Source organism: Dermacentor albipictus, chromosome 4 (genome assembly GCF_038994185.2).
Source record: "Dermacentor albipictus isolate Rhodes 1998 colony chromosome 4, USDA_Dalb.pri_finalv2, whole genome shotgun sequence".
Taxonomy (NCBI): domain Eukaryota; kingdom Metazoa; phylum Arthropoda; class Arachnida; order Ixodida; family Ixodidae; genus Dermacentor; species Dermacentor albipictus.
The window spans coordinates 29,838,618-29,861,337 of record NC_091824.1 but is presented as its reverse complement, the minus strand read 5'-3'; the positions used below and the strand labels follow the sequence as shown (position 1 = coordinate 29,861,337).

Genomic DNA, 22,720 nt, shown 5'->3' with positions numbered 1-22,720 from the left:
GCTCCAGCTGACAGAGGCTGAGCTCTTGGAGGGCTTCAGTGAGCAGAATGTTGTTAATGTCAGAAGAATTAATATGAGAAGGGATGGTAAAAAAGTTCAAACGAAGCACCTAATAATCACCTTTGGTTCAAGCGTCCTGCCCGAGTCAATCGAGGCCGGGTACATAAAACTCCGTGTTAGGCCATACGTCCCAAATCCCCTCCGATGTTTCAATTGCCAGCGTTTTGGCCACAGTTGTGGGGCGACTCTCGTATAGAAGCGCGAGGTCGTCTTGTTGAACAATTCCTTTTTTCTTCTGGTGCTTGCCTGCTGAGTAAGAAGGAACCCGTATATTACTCTCTTGCAAACAAAACTTTTTTTTCAATCGATCTTAGTATAGTTTCCCGTCTATACTGCCCGAACTCGAATGGGAAGTTACGAACAATCCTTACGGGAGTGACCACTTTCCCAAACTGCTAAGAACATCTAAAGAAAATGAATATCCTCCACCAGCTCCTAGGTGGAAGATAGATACAGCCGACTGGGAGAAATTTCGAACTCTCACTAAGATCTCATGGGCTTATATGTCTTCTTTAGGAATTGATGCTGCTGTGGAGTATCTTACATCATTCATAATAGATGCCGCATCAAAATGCATATCCGAAGTAAGTGGTTTGGCACCCAAACGACGTGTACCGTGGTGGAACAACGAATGTAGGATCGCCCGTAGGAAACAGATCAAATCGTGGGGATCGTAACACGCCTCTCCCAATGCAGAGAATCTTATTAACTTCAAAAAATTAAAGTCTCAAGCCAGGAGAACGCGCCGACAGGCCAGAAGAGAGAGTTGGCAGAAGTTTTTTTCGGATATCAACTCTTATACAGGTGAGGCGAAAGTTCGGAATAGGGTGAATAGGATAAAAGGGCGACAAACATATTCGCTCCCTCTGGTAACCCCAGAAGGCGGTACCCTGCTTGATCAGACAGACTCGCTTGGGGAGCACTTTGACAGCGTGTCAAATTCCACCATTTATTCAAAATCCTTTCTCAAATAGAAACAAGTAGGAGAATGTAAGCCACTCATACGAAAGTGTCGGCAGAATGAACCGTTCAACCATCCTTTTAGTATTGCAGAGTTGAGAGCTGCCTTGAGCGCATGGAAGCGCTCTGCACCGGAATCTGATAGAATCATGTATGAAATGCTCAAAAACTTACACAATGATACGCAAGTTATACTACTTACACTTTTTAACACTATCTGGGATGCGGGGTACCTTCCAACCGCATGGAAAGAAGCCATTGTGGTCCCTGTTTTGAAACAAGGCAAAGACCCTTCTTCAGTGGCAAGTTACCACCCGATAGCCCTCACAAGTTGCGTTTGTAAGGTATCTGAAATAAAGGATGAATCGGCGACTCATCCATTTCCTTGAACTGAGCAAAATGCTTGATCCCTATCTGTGCGGCTTCCAAGAAGGGCGCTCCACAACCGACCATCTTGTACGCATTGAAGGAAATATCCGTCACGCATTTGTACACAAACAGTTTTTCTTATCGATATCGACATGGCGCTACGGAATCTTGAGAGATTTGTCAGATATGGGCATTCATGGTAAAATGCTAAACCTAATAAAAAGCTACTTGTCCAATCGTACCTTCCGGGTAAAAAATGGCAATGTGCTGTCTCGCCCTTTTACATAGGAAACTGGTGTGCCCCAGGGAGGCGTGCTCAGTTGCACTCTTTATTGTTAAGATGACAACACTTCGCGCTTCCTTACCACCGGCCATTTTGTATTCCGTCTACGTGGACGACATTCAAATAGGTTTCAAATCCTGTAGCCCCGCAGTGTGAGAGAGACAGGTACAGCATGGTTTGAACAAGGTGTCAAAGTGGTCAAAGAAAAGTGGATTTAAAATCAATCCTCACAAGAGTTCTTGTGTTCTGTTTACAAGAAAGAGAGGCCTGATTCGGGATCCTTGCTTAGAACTGTATGGACAACACATACCTGTAGACAAAGAGCACACATTTCTAGGTGTTATACTTGACAATAGACTCACTTTCATCCCACACATTAAACATCTTAAAGAAAAATGTCTGAAAACAATGAACCTAATGAAACTTCTATGCCAGACTACGTGGGGTAGTGACAGGAAGTGCTTACTGAATCTCTATAAGAGCCTGATTTGGTCACGGTTAGATTATGGTGCCGTGGTATATAACTCTGCCGCCTCGACTGCACTATAAACGCTAGACCCTGTTCACCATCTAGGTATCCGCTTAACCACGGGCGCTTTCAGAAGAAGCCCGAGTGGAAGCTTATATGCCGAATCGAATGAGTGGTCACACCACCTGCAGAGATCATACATCAGCTTTACATATTTACTTAAAGTTCTCTGTAATCTTCAACATCCATGTTTTGGTACCGTTACCGATATGACGTGTGCTACACTTTTCAGCAATCGCCTCTCTATAAGACAGCCTTTCTCGCTGCGTGTGAAGGAGCTTAGTGATGAAATGCGTGTCCCACTCCTCGAGCCCCACTTAATGCACCAAACCAAGCTCTTACCTCCTTCGGAGTGGCAGGTGATAGAATGTGACATATCCTTTATAAAGGTCACAAAGCACGCTTCAGAGGCCGAAATCCGAATGCATTTCCTAGAAATTCAGTACAAGCACTCCTGCGCAGGGTTCTACGCAGACGCTTCGAAGTCAAAAGCCGGGGTATCATATGCAGCCGTCGGCCCATCCTTCTCGGAATGCGATGTAGTGCATCCGGAAAGAAGTATCTTTACTGCCGAGGCCTACGCATTACTCTCTACTGTGAAGCATGTAAGAAAATCAAAACTTCAAAAAGCAGCGATCTATACAGACTCTGAGGGTCATGAAGGCCTTAATGTCACTCAGCAAACATAAAAATCTCGTATTTAATAAACTCTATTCGGTCTCGTGTAAAGCGTACTCATCTAACCAGCATATCATAATATGCTGGGTACCTGGCCATAAGGGAATCGAAGGTAACGTTCTGGTGGACTAGATGACCACGTCAATCACATCGCAAGCTGTTAACCCTACCGCTGATGTGCCTATCACAGATCTCAGGCCTTTCTTACGAAAGAAACTGCGAAACCACTGGCAGTGCACGTGGGTCGCGCAAACAAATAAGCCCCACGTGATAAAGCCGCAGGTAGGATTCTGACCCACTGCAACAAAATCACGCCAGACAGATGTCCTATCCTGTCCTCTCAGAATAGGACACGCACTTGGCACCCATAATTTCCTGCTTACTGGAAGTGAACCTCCAGCGTGTGGCACATGTGGTGAGAGGCTGACCGTCCTCCACGTGCTCCTGGAGTGTCGGGAAGCCGAAACGGAAAGAAAGAAACACCTTCCGCTTGCATACCGTTATTACATCCCTCTACACCCGGCTATGTTTCTAGGTAAGGAACCGCTTTTTAACAGCGAGACAATCCTCAACTTCTTAAATGATGTCGGTCTACAAGTTATAAGCCAATTAAATTCGCAAAGCGTCCTCGCTCCAGAGGATGCCGCTGCGATAATTGTTTCGTATAGCACATGCCTCCAGGCCCTTGTGTTTTAAGGGCTCTAAGGAGGTAGCAGTGCTCTAGCTATTTTATAACCTTATATATTTTTACACATCGTATCATTCTCTTTAAATGCATCTTAGTGTTCATAGTACGCGTCATACGTCATCACCATAATCTTATTAAACAGAGTTTACACACTTTAGAGGGACTATCTTTAAGGCCCTTTTACAGCCACGTCATACCAACTACAAAGAACTCATAATTACACTGCGAACTCATTACCACGGACATGGTGCTCTTTGGCCATACTTGCCCTTGCGCCATTAAACATCAAACTTTCATTCATTTATTATATTTGGGCCTTAATGGCTCGATTCACACGCCGACAGCGAGCCCTTTCATTGGCGAGTTCTCACCACCACTCGTCGAACACTGCTAGCTCCTCGGGGGAACGCACAACGCGTGGCCATCACATACGTTCTCCTAGAATGAACAGAACAGACACGAAGCCGGAGCAGCGCGCGTGAAACTCCTCCCTGCTCTTTCCTTCCCCGGTGGAAGCCAAACGGCTCTGATTAGTTGCGCAATACTTGCTAACGACTCACGCTACCGTGCAGCTGTCAACTCATCAAATCGCCTTTTCCCGCAGCTGCTCCGCTCTGGGAGCAACTGGGTTTTCGTGTAACCACTACAGCGCCACTTGTGAGGCAATACAAGCTTTGCTTGAAAAGAACCACACAGCTCACCTTCGTGCATAGCGTTCACCGCAATTCTTTGCCGGCAAACATTGTGGTTACATAAGCTGCAGTTGCCGGGAAGCGTGGAAAGCCATCAGGGATCTTTGAATGCTATCGCGTTCCACTCTCAAAGGCGAAGCTTAAGCGTCCTCCATATTTTTAGAATGGAGATGCCTTTCCTAATCTTCATTCATAAAATAAACATGTCATTTCTCTGCCGGTGTCTCTGTTTCCGTCTAAATTTTGTACTTTTTACTTGTAAGCGGTTCCCACTTGTAAGCACCAAAGCTGCCGCTTGAAGGCACACTGGACGCTGCAGAAAACTTGAAACCTTCTTGCATTTTAGCGCGAAGGCGTTAAGGGTCTCTTATCGCAGAAAATCCAGCGTGGGCGTCTGGCGTGGGCCGTCGTTTCAGCAAAAATTATTCCGAACCACGCATACCCAACCACCCTCCTATCACTAAAGTGACTGACACTATGTGTTTCATTCTTTACAAAGTTAATCATCGGAATTGAGAATGACAGCCCACAAATAAATCTCGCGAAACGAAACACCGACAGCGCACACCTCTTATGTTAGATCTTTTCAAACAGCAATATTAAAAGTGCCAAACAATAACAGGAGATCGGCCCACGCAAGAGGCCGCGTTTCTACCAGAAAGCTCGCCATTGTGCATAGCGTTCGCCGCCAGCGTTTCCAGGTAAACAGTTACATGAGCAGCCGTTGCCGGAAGCGCGAGAAGCAGCCGGGAATCTTTGAATGCTATTGCGTTTCACTCTTAAAGGCGAAGATTAGGCGTCCTCCAAAGTTTTCCTCGTGCTAAGAAGCGGCACTTGTGACTGCAATTGACATTTGAGTGGGCACACATAAAACGACCTGTTGGCCCATAATAAAAGAGGTGAATTAAAGTTTATAGTTTTAATTGCCGCCTGGATTATGGCGCTGGCAATAATCCACATGGTATTAGTATCGAAAAGAGTTGAACTGCGCAATATTTAAACAGGCATTCACTGGCAAGATTCGTGCAATGTCAAAACGTATACGTATGTTTCTGTGAATGTAGGCAGGAATGCGTGTGTTGCCACATTTTCGATGGGGGCTATGTACCTTACTTTCAGTGCAACTTGAAAAACAAGTATAATTCTATTAGGGAACCCAAAAATTGGATCTTATGGATCACGCACAGCTGTCATGAGGTTAAGTACAAAGTAAACCTTTTTGTCTAACAAATTCAAGTGCTATACATAATAATATTACAAATAATAACTTTATTTGCATCCGAAATACACGATGCCGGAGGCCTACAGAAAAAGTTGTCGCATTGCAGCTTGACAAGGCCGCAGGCCCCCGCACTGGCAACTTCACGTAGCAGTGAGCAAATGATATAATATATATGAGTTATAGTCACCACTCACTGAAATCCGTGCATACAAAAAGATAAAGCTCATTCCATAATCAGACATCGTCATACAAATTACAGGCTATGAAGTACAAACATTCAGCTTTCAAGACACTGTTTATCCATACAAGAACGCCACCAGAGACCAGCGCAAACAAAATGCACCGCAGAAAGCGCAGATAACTCCGCAGTGAAAGTGCAGCAAAATTGTACACTAACTATACTATTCTTGTTTCCCTTTTTGTTTTCTTCCTCTACGCACTAAAGTATTTCCGAAGGTCCGCAAAAGTAATTTTGTCGGGCTCTATATTTTGTTTCTGTAGTGTACTCAATAACCTTGGCAGCCGGTTTTTTAACATTTGTAAGCCATATGTTGTCTTACAAGTATCTATTGCCCATGTTTCAAAGTTTCGCGTATTGTATGTAGTAGCGTGATATTTCAACTTCGCTAACTGACGCAAGAAACAGGTATTATTTTTTATCTCTTGTTTTTATCGCTTGTACAGGCAATAATAATAAATATTTGTTACTGGCATTATGTTGTAGCTGCGAAATAAGGGCTGAGATGGATAGTACCTGGGTACATCCTCCATAACACGCAGAAACTTTTTTTGCAAAGCATAGATTTTTTGCAGATGGGTTTGCGTCGTAGAGGCCCAAACTAGGTGACAATAATCAGGTCTAGAACAAAATAAAGTATTGTGGATTAGCATCATTACACTGCGTGGTAGTATGCTTGCGTTCCGATATACGAGGCCAATTGCTTGGGAGAGTTTTGTTGCTAACTGATCTATGTGCTCGTCCCAAGACAAGGTATTGTGGAAGACAACACCCAGTGATTTAATAGAAGGTACTATTTCAATTGGAGTTGAGTTCAGCAGAATTTGATTTAATGTCACCTTTTTTGTTTCTAGCGTGAAATCCCACTGCCTTTGTTCCGTGCATTTATTTTTAAGGCATTTTCTTCTGTCCACTTTTCAAGTTACCCCGGATTTCGTGGGCATTGCGAACTATTGCCGGCAATATAGAAACAGGCCGATAATTGACCATATCGTTTTTGTCACCCTTTTTATAGAGTACCTTAACACGAGCAACTTGCATTTGGGGTTGAAATATCGCTTGTTCGAGGCATAAGTTAAATATGTACTGTATGCATGGAGCAAGCAGAGGCAGCACGTTTCAAAGGCTTCGCTTGCATCCCGTCAGCATCCAACGCACTGCTGTTATTTGGGCTTGTTATTACCTCTGTCACTTCAGCTTCAGTGACAGGGTCAAGGAACACCGGACGGTTATTGTAGTAAACGTTCTTTAAATCACTCGTTGGTGCCATTTGACCCGCGGTGTTCACAATATGCTTATTGAAAGCATTGGCTAACGCCTTCCTTGACAACTCGGTGCCATTGTATTTTATTTCACGAACTGATTGGTTTTTAACATCATATTGTAACACTGAGTTCAGCTTCTTCCATAGAGAATTTGAGCAGCCAGAAAGGGAAGTAAATAAATAATTAAAATATTGTTTTCTTGTTCTTTTTAACTCTTTGTCTAAACTGTTACGGAACGTTTTAAACTTCTTTAGTGCGTCTGGATCTCTGTTCTTAATAAATTTGGTAAACATTGTATTTTTCTCCCGAATTTTTGCTTCCAGGTAGGAGGTTATCCAAGGCTTACAAATTTTTCTCTTTTGTTTTAAGCGCACAGACGGAAAGCTCTCTGTACATATAAATTTAAGTATTTTAAGAAATTCTTCGTAAGCTGCGCAAGCATCTGTAATATTATTCACAGTGTCCCACGGTACCAACGAGAGCTTGTCTATAACAGAGGTAAGATTTTGCGGCGTAATACGCTGTATTAAATTTGCAGGGGAATTTTGTTTCATGTTCACCGTTTTTCCACAGCATAAGAAAATAGGCAAATAACCACTCAACTCAGCCGCGATAACTCCGGCTCTGATTCTCTACGGCGTAACATTTGTATCAAAAATATCAATCAATGTCAACGTATTCAGTATCACTCTCGTTGGAAGATTAATAGCATTTCTAAGGCCATTTAATTTTTATAGAACATTCAGCTTAACCTTTGATAGATCAGTGCTCAACATGTTAATATTCACATCACCACCAAAAATGAGATCGAAACGATAATCATTTACAAACGCAAAAAAAAAACATCTAAGGATTCTAAAAATGGTGTCATCATTCCGTTCGGAGGTCGATAGACAACAGCGATTACAATATTTTGCAATTTCAACGAAATAAACTCACAGTAACTTGTGCTTACGCAGAACGTCTGAAGTAACTCACACGATAAAGCATTTTTTACCAAGATGCATACACCACCACCACGACCACTGGCCCGGTTAGCATAGAAAGTTTGATAAGAAGGAAGACGGAAAACATTCGAGTAATCTGTGCTCCATGTTTATGTAAGCATTATTACATCAAACACGTGATGAAGCTGCTGGAAAAAAAGAGTAAGTTCGGGTACTTTATGCTTTACTGATCGTATGTTTAGATAAAAAACACTTCATTGATTTCATATATACTGGTCCCAGATGCCTCTCAAAGCCATGCGGCAGTGCGCAACGTTCCCCGTCGGCGTTATCCATGATTATCATTTAGTAATCTCAGAAACTCCCGTGCTCCTTACCTTAGTTTACTCAACTCGCAAGAACTTGAAACAGCCACAGTATTCTCGCCGTCAGTTTTGCGCACGAGGACTCGTCTGTTGTGATGCCAGACGTGCTTGGAACCATTTATTTTTGCCCAGTTTTTCACCTCAAAAAGAAGTGCACGAGTTCGTTTGGTTATGTTTTTTAGCAAAAAGAGCTTATCATCTACACTGCTCAACTTTTTGCGGCTTTGCCACCATTCATCTCGCTTCATTTGTTTGGCAAAACGACAAATCACACCTGGCGTTTTTCCTTCTTTAGCGGGCAGTCGATGGATCACCACAAAAATAAGGAGGACGCTTAAGCTTCGCCTTCAAGAGTGGAACGCGACAGCGTTCCCGTCGAACCGCCAAGGGGTGTAAGACAGTGGGCTAGGCACAGCGACTACGCGCCCCGTATCGGACGCGGTGAGCGTCGAGCAGCGCCGCGTTCGGCGCGGCAACGAAATGTGCGCCTGAGCAAGCTACGCACGCCTGAGCCTGAGAAACAGCTCGTTTCTAAGGCAACACCGCATTCACTAGAGACGCTTTTGTACCGCTTTGAAGCATCGAACTCGTGGCTGAGTGGCAGGTTGCATGCTGTTGATTCGCCAGTCTCTGGGAGCGATTGTGGAAAGAGTTGAGACTTGCGTTTTCGGTCGATGGATTGTCTGTGACATCACACTTGCCGGTGTGGAATTGCGTATTATCTGTATTTACGCACACACTAACACGGAAGAGAGGCGAAACCTTTTTGAGACAGTCGGCAACCATTGTGACACAGACCGTCTGCTTGTCTTACTTGGCGATTTCAACTGCGTAAGCATGGCACGCGACAAAACCAGTGCGACGCCCTACCGAGATGCGAGTACAGCCTGTTTGACATAATGATCATAATTGACAGTGACATAATTGATCGCTGTCATCTAGAGGATGTTGGTGATTGTCTCGGATGTGGTTCTGGCGTTCGGTTTACCCATTACCAAGGAACGAGTCACGCGCGTCTGGATCGGGCGTACGTATCTGTTGAACTGATACCGTACTGCGGCGAATACAGCGTACAACCAGTGCCGTTCAGTGACCATTGTCTTGTTGTCTTCCATGTAGGTAAAAGAAAAGGAACGAAAAGCAAATTTGTGTGGGAAAACTGGAAACTTAATGAGAAGCTTCTAAACGATGATATCTTCGTGGATCGCGTTACGTCGGCGATACACGAACTGCCAATGGCGGACAACGAACTTCTGGGAGCGAAGTGGGAAAGATTTAAGCAGGCAATGAAAATGATGGCAATTGAACGATCGTGCGCTATAAAGCAAAAGCAAAGGCTGCAGGAAAACACGCTGAGAGATGACCTAAAGTTTTTGATAATGCAAGAAGGAAAGCAGCCAGGCACTTGCACCGAAGAAATGCGCACCGTCAAGCAGAAACTAGAGGCAATAGATACGGAGCGATATCGAGGAGCGATCGTGAGGGCGAGGGCACAGCGGCTGATAGCGGGCGAAATGCCCACAAAACGTGCTCTCGGCTTGGAAAAAAGGCACGCCCGCAAGAATGACATACCAAAAATAGAGTGGAACGGTGTAATCTACGTAGACAAAGGAAATATAGAAAGGGCCTTTTATGAATACTACAGCGGGCTCTTTGGTTACACCAAAGTAAGAACCGAAGACTTCAAGACCCGTTTCCTCTCTTTAATGCCGCGGCTTAGTGATGATACGAAAGAGCGGCTAGAACTGCCCATTTCAACAGAAGAAGTGCGGAAAGCCATAGAAGACCTCAACCCGGGAAAGTCCCCAGGACCAGACGGGCTAGTAGCACCGCTTTATAAGGCATTCAAAGATGATTTAGCACCGGTTTTGGCTACACTGTTTAATGAGGCTTATGACAAGGATATGCTTCCTCCTTCATTTTTAACATCCCATACAATTTTAATACCAAAAAGCGAAGATGAAGCTAGACTGCGACAGGTTACCGCTTACCGACCCATATCCCTGACTAATGTAGACTACAAGATCTTCATGAAAATTCTGGCTAAAAGACTCCAAGCCGTGATGCAAGAATTAGTGGGACCACATCAGACCTGTGGTATCAAAGGTCGCACCATATATACCAACATACACACAGCCCGGTCCGTGCTCGAGTGTTGCGATGCTTTGCATGAAAGCATCGCAATGCTCCAGCTCGATTTAGAGAAAGCCTTCGACAGGGTGCCGCATGACCTCTTGTTCTCTGTTTTAGAGCACGTTAATGTTGGATCAGTCATCTGCCAAGGCGTAGCCATGGCGTACAGAGGATGCACGACGCGGTTGTTAGTAAATAAGGGGGTGGGAGCGCGCATCCAAGTGCAACGCTCTGTGCGTCAGGGTTGCCCCCTGTCACCATTACTTTTTTGTTTGTATATTGAACCTTTTTGTTTGAGCGTTATTGAAAGCAACAGCGTTCATGGTTTTCGTTTGCATGCGGCGGAGGTCCGCATTCTCGCGTATGCTGATGACATTGCCGTATTCTGTGCTGACTACGAAAGCGTTCGTGTTGTGGTTCAAATTGTGAAAGACTTCTGTTCTGTGAGCGGGAGTGCTGTGAACTGGGCTAAGTGTTTGGGGTTCTGGCACGGCGACTGGCCCTTAACCCCAACGAATTTCGCAAACATGACTTGGACAGCAACCCCAGTAAAATATTTAGGAGTGCCGCTGGAGAATTATCGCGACAGTGAGCCATATTGGAAATGCCAAGTTGCTGAAATGCGTGAGAAGGCCGACAGGCTCAAAGGCTTCAGCTGGTCTATTTTCGCGCGTGCCACAATTTGTAACCTTTTTTTTGTAACCAAGCTGTGGTATGTCTTGCAAGCAATTTATTGTTCTCGCGTCAATGTGCAGAAGCTGCACCGTGTATTTGCGGTTTTTGTGTGGGGAAGCACTTGGGAGCGGACACGACGCACCAATCTGTTTCACCGCGTCCGCTCTGGAGGACTAGGTTTGGCCCATCTATATCTGCGCCAGTTGGTTAACCGATTTATGTTTTTTCGTGACACGAATGACCCCTTTTTGCGAACTGTGTGTCAGGTTAGGTTGGGCAGGGTTTTGCCAAATTTGGTTGTTAGTTCGGAGAGTATGCAAGGGAGCTTTTTTGGCTTCCTTAAAGAGGTGTACATGGCATGTCGCGTCTTGCAAGTGCGATTTTCGTTTGAATATTTGTCAGTGGTGTCGCGAAAGAAACTTTATAAGGACCTGTGTGAGGTCTTTCTTCCGGTACCGTTGTACAGGTCGTTGTACTGTGCAGGTCCATGGCAGTCAGTTCTAAAACGTGTGAAAAGAATGACTGTACCAGGCGGAGTTAAAAGTTTCTTCTTTAAGCTCCATACGAACACTCTTGAAGTCAAGACGTATTTGGAAGCGAAGGGTTTCATTGTGCCTTGGGGAAATCATTGTTTCATATGCCGGAAGCCGGAAACTATCGAACATGTTTTCTTAGATTGTTGGGAAGCCCTTTTCTTTTGGGACATTCTCCAACGCACGATTAAAAAAGACTTACCGGTTGATGCTTTCGGAATTAGATTTCTGCCCGTCGAGAGTGAAGACGGGACTCCTTTTGACATGATTATGATATTGGGCCTGCACAGTATTTGGCGATCCAGGATGGCGGTCAGCCACGCAGACATTGATGCCAGGCCCATAAGACAGTATTTTTGTGAATCTGTTAGCAGAGCTATTGAAGGATACAAGATACAAGACCCAGTGCCTGAGTGGCTTCCAAGAATGGAAGCTTTGCTACACATGCGTGAATTTTAATCTCATCACGTAACCCCAAGTGAGGGTGACGTATTTTTAACATACGTGTTGTGTTCTTCGCGCGGACTGATTTTGTAAACTGACGTGTTGAAGTCGGCAATAAAGAAAAAAAAAACTCGTGGCTGAGTGGTAGAGTCTCCGTCTCACACTCCGGAGACCCTGGTTCGATTCCCACCCAGCCCATGTTGCAAGTTGTTTTTTATTCATAAAGTGCCTGCTGGGATTTATCGCTCGCGGCCAACGCCGTCGACACCGACGCCGACACCGACGCCGACGACACCGGCTTTTCTGAGACACGAGCTCCGTAACGCTGTCGCGTTAATATCATGTTACAGAAGTTTTGGGAGCTCAGCTTTTCCTGCTAGCGCATTTATTTCTTCCAATAAATTCTCATTCCAAGTTTGCGGAATTCCATGGAATTCCAGGTTTCGTTCACGGCTTTGCCATTCCAAGGCGTCAACCTCAGCCTTAAGCTGTGTTAAGGTTCAACCACACGCGTACATCAGCTTGCGCATCAGGTTGTTTGACCATCTTTTCTGCCAGCTGTGAACGCGACATAGAGCGTCGGCATGTTGTGCATCGCCATGCTCTGCGATACGCTTCACCCTTCGATTTTAATGTGGTGTCGGAAACGCCAGCACACTTTCCGGTATGGTACGTGCAATCACATTCACGGCATGTAATTGATTTCTCTGAATCATCGCACTCTTCACATACTTTGCATTGCCCTCCCGGAGACGTATTACACTGTGGCAGCAGCAGCGGCAGCAGCAACATCAAAAGTAAAAGTAAAAGCTACGCAAAAATAATAATGCAGTTACTAAGCTGCAATAGTAGAGAGGTTCCTGCTTAGAGCGCTAAGATGCACATTGCTGGTACTGCTGCCAATATGATGGGCGTGCTTTCGGGGATTAGTCTTATAACCTCCTGGTAGGTGACAGCGCCAGCAGCGGCTGAATACTGCGATGATTCACTGCAGATAGGCGCTCCATGATCTTTCTTGTTTGATACTTGAAGATCCCAGCGTGAAACTGCCGACGTCACACCTGAGTGCAGTCTGCAAAATTACAGAGGTTGGAGCTTAGAGCGCTGACATGCACACTGCTGCTACTGCTGCCAATAGCTGAAATAAAAAAGAAAATGAAACAAATAAAATTGAAATAAAGAAACGATAAATTCGGTTCGTTTCCCACCTGCGACAAGTTGTTTTTCCATCCACTTTAATTTCCAAAGATTTATCGTTTCTTTCTTTCATTTATTCAGCACAAGTAATTTCGCCTATGTTGTCCTTGGTGTCAGTGTTTGTTGGATTCTTATAGTATGACTAATAAAAATCGGGCCCCTCGGTTAACCCCCTTTCTTCTCGTTTATTACATAACGAGGGTCTCGAATCCGGCTACATTGATGCCTTCAGGTAGCATACGTGGGCTTATTGACCAGTTGCCTTCACCCAAAAAGATCAAGTTCTCGTGACGCCTGCGGCAAAAAGGACGTTCCACGTCCGCCGCCAAAGTCTGTGAGTGGTGGCGCTGGCTAACACTCCCAGGATTCTACTAGGACACATAAATACCCAAGAAAGTGGATGGGGAAACAGTGCCCGGTAGCTCAAATGGTAGCGCATCGCACGCGAAATGCGAGGTTGTGGGTTCGGTTCCCACCTGCGGCAAGTTGTTTTCTTATCCACTTTAATTTCCTTTATATTTTTCGTTTCCTTATTTCATTTATTAAGCACAAGAAATTTCTCCTAAGTTGTCCTTGGTGTCAGTGTTTGTTGGCTTCTTATGCAACGTTAAAGAAGAGCCATGAAACAATCATAGCTTTCAAGTAATGCAAAGCTGCTTCACTAAAACAAGGAACAACTAAAGACATTGCGTAGAGCCCTAGTTGATACTTCTAAGATTGGGGATTTACGCAAATGGATTAAATAAGATATACAGCCCCATTTGCATTAACTTCCACTGCCCCTTGAACCATACTGAACTGAAGAGTTGAAACGCGACAGAAACTGTTCATCTGGCTCAATATCTTTGCAGCAGTCCCTACTCTCCGTCAAACTAAACGTAACGTGAAGGAGATATTGCAGTGTCTCATTCACCATGTGGTTTCTCAAATCATTCTTTGTCAACGAAACCTGGCTGAACATGCGTTCGACGGCTGCGTTCGAAAGGGGCAGCGGCAAGTAGGGACAAGACAAGTAGAGACAGTAGGGGGAACATCTCGCACTTAAAGCGATTTGCGAAAAGTTTTTGTCAATTTAGTGGAAAAATAAATGACGCGGTAATTTCCAGGAAAGCTAAGCAATAGGCTTCGAGAAACCGCTGATAAACATTGAAAGGAGTCAAGGGCGAAAATGACGCGCCTCGACATGCGTGCGTATACGTGAGTTGTTGTGTAAGTCCACAATAGCTTGCTATATGCAGCGGGCATGGACCACCTAGTCGACAGCTGTCAGCCCCACCGTTTTTCTTACTTAACCACTCGTGAATCGGTAGCAGATGGCGCCTAAACCAAAAGAAGAAGAATAGAGCTTAGTGCTGGAATGACGTGTAGGCACGGCAGTCAAGACTTAATGCCGTCATCCTCCAAGTGCCGGCATTGCCTGCCGGCACTTGGCATTGCCTGCCGGCATGCAGCCATTTTTTCTTGAAAAACTTGTTTGCGACCAGGCTTTAAAGTTGTTGAGAGGCTATCCGTCCAGGTACTTTCAAGTGAAATTAGTGATGTTGTGTTTAAAACTAACGATTCTTTCCTCGTAGTTACCTGTATTTTTGCACCAATCAGTAGAGGCGTGTTACCTAACTACACCGAAATTAATATTTATGCTGCAAATATGTGCGTGCGGGTCTCACTTTTCGATTTCCGATCCTAAGTTTCACACTGGCTATTAGTATTTGATTGGTATTCGAAAAGGTTGATATTCGTCTAGCTCTAATCCACTGTATCAATTTCTTAATGCAAATAGAGATTTACAGTAATACCTATGACGATATAAATGAATTTTGACTTTTTAATTATTTAAGGTGTTATTACACCTTTAAATTAATTTAAGGTGTTATTACAAATCTTGATGGAATTAGAAACTTTCAGGTGCGAGTAGTGCGCAATCTCCATCTATGCTACGAGATTTTTCATGGAATTTTTTACTCACCATTGTACAAAAAGACGTGGACGGAGAAGGAAAGAACAAAGGCTACAACTAGATAGGGAACTGTAGCAGGCGAAAAATAAGACGCGGTGTCGGTTAGAAAGACGGCTTTATGCAGATCGTGGCTGCCACGGCGTTAGCAGCAAATTGGGAGACGCGCTGCCTGCGATGAACTCGTTCAGCGATGTACGAGGGATAAGCCTGGTCGTAGTGACAGGTGTAATAGATGGGGAGTAAACTGAAGAAAGGGGGCTCCATTGATCTGTACGAACGACTGCAGCCAGCAGCTTTGGCTTCAGATACGCGCAGCTTAATCTTCCGCTCTTCCTGTCGGGGCTATGCAAATAAGCGCGCGCGAAATGCATCGGCACGGCCGAAGCGCCCTCGCGGAACACCTTAACTAAAGCAGGGCACGATATCACGCTGAGGCCGTCTCTTCTGCTTCGGATAGGGTCTTCCCCCTGCGGCCCACGGGTCTCCGGCTTGGAAACTTTTATAGCTGCGACGAAGCTCCAGTCCTTGCCCCCACCACGAGTGCGTGCCGGAGCCATGAGCGTGTCACGACGTATGATAATGATACGGCGCGGAGAGTTGTACAGTGTACGTGCTGCGTGTGCCTCGCCGGCGGTGCCGCGCGACGCGTTGTATCTCAGTGAGAATAGGATGATCCTGTCGCGGCGGAGAGGGAGCTCCTTCCGCTTCGCCTCCGAGATGCCCCAAGGTCCCTGGTGTTTCTTCTTTTCTTTTCCGAGCCGGAGTACGCGAGCGGGTCTGGCTCCTGGTGTGCAATTACAGCGGGGCCCTCGACGTTAATGCCCCTCCGAGAGTCGCGCTCAGCGCGCGCTGGACGCCGGACGAAGGAAAAGGTAATTACAAAGAGCCGCAGACGGGGCAGGCAAGGTCGATCGCCTCTCCGTAGCCGGTAAGAGCGTTAGGGGGGGGGGGGGGGCGGTGAGGGTCCAGGGGAGAAGCGGTGCAATTCGCTTATCGTCTATTCCCTTCCTCGCGATGCGGCGGCGGCGGCCTTTTACTAACACGGCTTTTAAAGCCCATACATCATGGGCGCACGCAACCGGGCTCGCTCAAGACGCTGCGGACCCCCTTTCCGGAGCGCGTGAAGGTTGCCAACTCCAGACAAAAGAAATTAAGAAAAGAGACTCACGCGAGCGGAGTTGGAGAACGCGATCTCGAATTAAGATGAGGACCGCACGAGTCGCAGCGCGAGCTTGTATGCATGCATGCATGTGCAAGCTCGACTTTGATCCACATAACACGGCAAGTGGGTTAAGAAAAAACCAGACCCCCCCCCCCCTTTCCTCCCTCCTCTCCTCATCCACGGTTCCATGATTCTAAGGCGTCGCAATGTTTTTCATCGGGAGCTCGGACAGCATTGCGATCGCCGTCTCGCCGGATCTGAATCAAGGATCGCGAGGGCTTGTTTACCTTCTCACTTACTGTCTCTGGCGCCGAGCGACGCACTATCCGGGAAGGCGAAATTGCCCCGTTTCGGCAGCTGCACAGTGCGCTCGCTGTGCGAGGTGTTTGTCAATTACGCGTGGCGAGACGCCCGGGTGAGAAAGAAAGGTGAGGGGGGTGGGAAGTTGCGTCCTTTGTGGCGAGTTGGTGTACCGGCGTTGCACATTCTTTTTTTTCTTTCCATGCCAAGTCGGTCAGACAGCTGTCAAGGCCCAGTTAGGAGCTCCTCGCCTCTGCAAGGACCGCCACGTGCGCCTGCAGCCCGTACGGGGAGGCCGAACCACTCGCTTGCTGATACCCTCTCTCGAGGCTTTTGTGTTAGAACTGGCCACAGTGGTGCTCACGTCATGGTGCACAGACCACGCCTATGCAGCCGTAACGGCACTGCTTCGGCAACCGCTAGTATAAAAAGACTTGATAAGCGTGCATTCAGACGCAGATCGGAGGCGCACATCGAAGGAGTAAAGTTGCGTCCACTCTTGACTGTGACTCGACAAGGCATATCCTCGCCATGGTACGTCCAGCGTCGTCACTCTAGAGCTTCTGCCTTGCTTGCTGGCGCCGTCGCCCAGACGACGCGTCTCGCCAGTGGTGCTTATCGCCTTGTTGCCTTTTATCATTGTGGCACACGCGCGCCGTTTGAACTGGGTCCATGAGAGCTTGATGCATGTTGAGGGTTGGCAGGCAGTGTATCGGTGTACAGTCTTTAGCACCGCCTCCTTATCTGCACCGGTTGACGTACGTGGCTGTTCTTGTCCAACGGTGACTTAGCAATAGGGTGGTCAGTCATCAGTAGGAAATAACACGGTATTTTGTTGGTAGAGTAACCGAATACGAAAAACACATCGTACTGACGATCGCTGTCACCGGGCCTCAAATTAAGTGGCAGTATGAGGCTATTTCAGCTCGCAATCATGTTACTTGTGTATTGTGCTGGCCATGTGTAACTTGCGCGTGTTTTTCTGAGAGCCACTCATATGTTCTACGCACTGTACAATTGTAAATACCGCTATTTGTACGAATGAGTGTTACGGTACTCATATGGTCGCACAAACCTAATAGTCTTCAGACGCATCTAGGCCTAGCGCTCTCCGGAGCTAAGTGCCTTGAACCTTTAATATATTCCCGAAGTCAAGAGTGATGAACGGGATGGCTTCAGAGCATACTTAGGAACAGAAAGCCACTCCTTCCGCTGAGTTTCGCAGTGCTCGACAGAAGGATATTTAAGCTTAAGTTCTTTTGGATAACGCTTACTCTTTAAATTGCTGTACCTGCAGATGTCTAGAAACATCCGCTACAAGTACACAGGGTATATAACAGGGCACGGAGAGTACCTGTGGAGATGCACATTCAAATTTGGCTCGCGCTGTATGCACCAGCGAGCCAACATAGACCACTGCAGATTGAGGGCCTCCTAGCTGTTTCCTTTATTCGGGCTGCCTAATTTTTTTTATTAAAAGGTGCATGGGATAACACAGTTTGGATTGCGCACGCACATATCTTGGAGTGGTCACGGCCGACTGTCAATCCCGTTTCTTGGTTTTTCATACTCGGGAAAAGACGTTAACCACGTTCGCGCAACTTGTTGGCGTAGCTGTTTACGTCAGCGATAAAAAGGATTCCCGCGAGGCAGCCATTCAGGAATTGAACAATAACTTTTGCTCCGCGACGTCTCGCATTTTTCGAAGAACGCGCATCGTGCCACGCCTGTGCGCTTTCGGCACCCGATTTTTTTATTTCGCCAGACCAGGCATACACACGATACGAGTGTAGGCGGGCGCTTCGATCGCGGCGGGCCTGCGAACCAAAAAGGCTGCGAGATGCACGCGCTCCGCTACATCTCTCGTTCCATCTATGGGCATCTCTTCCGGCAAAAACCGACCATATCTCGTATGTAACTTTTTTTTTTGCTTGGTGCTCCTACGATGGCAGTTATATTCGTCCGGTTGCGCGGGATCGCTGCAGCCTTCTTGGAAACTTAGCAGACGGCGACCGTACTCTAGAAATACCAACGCTACAGGCCTGCCATGTACAGCTTTAGCAAATAAAAAAAAAGTGCGAGCGAGCTCAAGTCAAGAACAGAGAGGCCAAGAAAACGCGAGCTTATTCCTCTCGTATTTCCGTTTCCCGCCGACTCCGCAACGCGAAACGCCGCGATGTGATTCTGGTGCAGGGGGAAGCGAATGGCCGGAACGGCGGGCAGGGAAGGGGGCGGGCGTTATGCAGCTTTTTATAACCAGAACACGTGCTGTCGCAAAACAACGGCGAGGGTGTGCCTGTTGGGACGCCCTCTGTCATGGCTCCACTTTTCTGTGCGCAGGCGATGCGTTTGGCGCGTAGAAGAAGAAAATACAAAGCGAAAGGATGGAGAGGCTCTTGGGAAGGAGAGGCTTCTCTCCTTTGTCTTGCGCGCAGGCAGAAAGGATGTGACAGCAGAGATCGAAGGGGAGCTGGCATGGGCTCCATCGGGGATAGTCTGGTCAGAATGTTTTATCGGAGAGAGTAACGGCGCAGGCTTATGACTTTTTTCCCGACGTTGTTTCTGCCATGGCGTTCTGTGTTGTGACAGTAGCGACATCGCAGATGCGTTCTTCCAGCTGCGCAATCGGAACTCGACTTTGATCAATTGCTTGACTGCGAGTGATAGCTCGTTGTTGGCGTGGGGATCTCCAGCGTCGTTATTCTGTGCGTAGAGGTGAACGTTGCGGTGGACGATGACGCATTTTCCGGGTAATAGGCGGGGGGGGGGGGGTGACACATATTCCTGAACGAAATCTCAGTCCCGTTAGGTAAATGCAGTTTTAGCTACATCGGTAAATCGGAACTATAATGGACAATAGGTCTGAATTTGCTATCACCTAAACTTTTGCGGCTGAAATTCTCCTAAAACGCCCGTTTCACATAAGGACAGCATTACACTGAAGAAGTGCTGACGACAAATTAAACCAACAAATTATGAAAAAAAATAGAAGACTGACGGTCACTTTCCGGTCTAATGTTTATCTAATAAACTACTTTCTCGCGTTGGAATTCCTGTGGGTATAACACCGAAAAAGTTGTCAAAACTTCGATGCATTTTCTGAGATTTAGGCTAGACTGAAGTTTTTCATACACTGAGCATGGAGCGATATATTTGTAGAAATCAGCAGACATCGAATAGGAGGAGTAGATATCTCCCCGTATTGAACCTAATAAGCTTGAAGGTGATAAGGTTTAAATAGGCATTAAATCAAATAGCATTTAAAGCCCATAAATTTCTCAGAAGGGGAGAGACAACTAAAGGACGTACAATTCAGCCTACTGCGTCGCGAACAATGCCAAGCCGTGATCGTTCCATATGTAGGAGCGTAGTCGGGATTTCCGCTCACTGTCTCAAGGATTTCTTCTCAGGGTTAAGAACTACCAGTCATGTAATTGCGAACGTATGCGGATACGTTGCGAACATTAGGGCGCATGACCGGTGGTGCCATGCATGCTTAAATCCCCGATCGGTGATTTATGTACGTCAGGGAGGTCAAGTGCCTTTGCATCCTACTATCAAATAACATTTATCGAGAAGCCGATGGAGAGTGCATGTATAATATGACATTGTGCTAAGCTTACTCTATCTCTTGTCGACTTTTAGCGGGCCTTTATTGCTGTAATTGTGATTGCAAGCATGGAGAAACTAATGAGTGATTGTGTGTAGGGGGGGGGGGGAGGGTTATACTTTGCATCTGAAAGAGGGACACAGTGGCCGTCTCTGTGAAGGGCGGAATATAGAAAGGGCAGCGGAAACAAAACACATCACAGAACACAATATCCGAAGCGCTTCGGGAATAAGGGAAAACTGCACTAACAAGTGCAGCACCAACTGCACCCAGGGTACCAATTTTGTCAGAAAGATCTAAAACCATTTATTCTGGACCATCTTCCAAGCACCATCGGCATACGGTGAGCAAGTGCTAAACTAATTTTATTCACTTATCATACTGCTTAGAGATGTGTTGCCCTTTCTACATATATTCCAAACGAAAGAAGTTACCGGGGTAGGAAATGTCTAGGCACCTATTCATTGCTAACATTTTATAAAGTCGCTCGAAGCAAGTTCTCTCTCTCCCTTCGACTGAGGCGCCTGATACATTGGGAATACATTCCCACTTACAGCATATTCTCTCTAATCACTAAATAACGTGTGATAGGTATTTTTGTTTTTCTTGTAATGCGCTAACTACGACTGCCCACTACAGAACGACGCACCAGGGAAGCACGACGGAGCTGTGGTGTGTCTTCCTGTCGTTTGTGTTTAACGCAGCGCGATATGAATCAGCGCAATTTTTCGCAGTACTCACATTTATTTCAGTCTCTTCTACTCTTTCTTAACCTACTTTAGACCTCACTATAAGTGATTTCCTGTTTTCGACTTACTTTTGCAGAAGTCCGTGTGCATTGCGCTCCTACTCCTGGCCCTTGCTGCCGTGGCGTACGCTGGAATCTTCGGTGGCGGCGGTGGCTTCGGACGAGGCGGCTACGGAGGCTTCGGGGGCGGCGGCTACCGTGGAGGATACGGCGGAGGAGGATACGGCGGTGGCTTCCGCGGAGGGTACGGCGGAGGTGGATACGGCGGTGGCTTCCGCGGAGGATACGGCGGTGGCTTCCGCGGCGGATACGGCGGCGGAGGATACGGAAAGGGATGGCACGGATAAACGCCCCACCTGCATGGGGCAAGCACGCGAAGACATCACCGCGCGTGCGGCTTGTACATTTTCGTTACAGCAGTTGTTTTTGTTGAAACAAAAAAGTCACAAAACCATGCAACTACTTGTGAGTTGTCTTTTTTTTTCATTGACTTCCATATGTTAAGTAGTTGTCGGTACCATTCTTGATACCCACTGCTCCTATCCACATGAGGATTGAACATAGATCAATACGACAACTCCCGCAGAAGCTGAAAAAATTTAAGAAAGAAACGCATTATGAGATGAAATAAGGATTAATACTCTAATCACGAGATGTCACCACGGAGAAATACAGCCTGGAACGTAACAAACACTGTAGAAACGCTACACATACATGCAATGTTACAAGAGAGAAAAACTGGCCCAAATTAATATTTCACAAGATGCGTTCAGTTTCCTGCATTGTACAAAACATATGATGACATCTTCGTGGTGCAAAAGTGCACAATCACTTCTTATCCTTATGTTTACGTACAATATGCCCGACTTCCACTAACATTAGGAGGAAGAATGGTACGTTTGTAAGAATACCTGTTGTCCACACTGCCAGAATGATTTTTTGTACTCATTGGTATGTGATCAAGCGTAATAATCTGCACACCAGTCAGTTTCTTTGGTCAGCCGACTTGCTTTATTGGCCTTATACGAAACGTGCCTAGTGTGGTCATTTCCGGAGGAACCGTTGAATGATGCAAACCAGAAAAGAAATGGCATTTATATGACAGCACATATAGTGTAAAAAAACAACATAGGACGATAAAGACGAGAGAAGAAGAGAAATCAATGACGAAATTTCGTTGTGTGGGAAAGTCTGCTAGAGAAAACTCAAAGCCTGTCTACAAGAAAACTTGAAACATGACTGTGTGGGGTGCCCGCTCCTTTAAAACGGAAATAGCCGGGAAGGAGTCACTCACGAGGCCAGTGCAGTCAAGTGACAGGACTCGGATAACAATGTTGACCGGGCACTGGCTATGTACATTGAAATGCATGATGGATACAACGGAAGTTGTGCATATGCTGTATAGTACATGCGTGATTACTCTAACAAAGTTTGCTTCTCCACACAAAAAAGTTAAAAATTAAATTATGGGGTTTTACGTGCCAAAACCACTTTCTGATTATGAGGCATGCCGTAGTGGAAGGCTCCGGAAGTTTCGACAACCTGGCGTTCTTTAACGTGCACCTAAATCTAAGTAGACGGGCGTTTTTTGCATTTCGCCCCCATCGAAATGCGGCCACCGTGGTCGCGTTCGATCCCGCGACCTCGTGCTCAGCAGCCCAACAC

At 46.2% G+C, this 22,720-nt stretch overlaps 1 protein-coding gene across 1 annotated transcript; it reads left to right on the top strand.

The window, feature by feature from the left end:
- The first annotated feature begins 17,073 nt into the window (after positions 1–17,073).
- Positions 17,074–21,514, top strand: LOC135900164 (probable H/ACA ribonucleoprotein complex subunit 1-like protein). The gene is made up of 2 exons (XM_065429613.2): positions 17,074–17,231; positions 21,133–21,514. Exons 1-2 carry the CDS (start codon positions 17,229–17,231, stop codon positions 21,400–21,402), a joined length of 273 nt encoding a protein of 90 aa, XP_065285685.1. The 5' UTR covers positions 17,074–17,228; the 3' UTR covers positions 21,403–21,514.
- Positions 21,515–22,720: the final 1,206 nt, after the last annotated feature.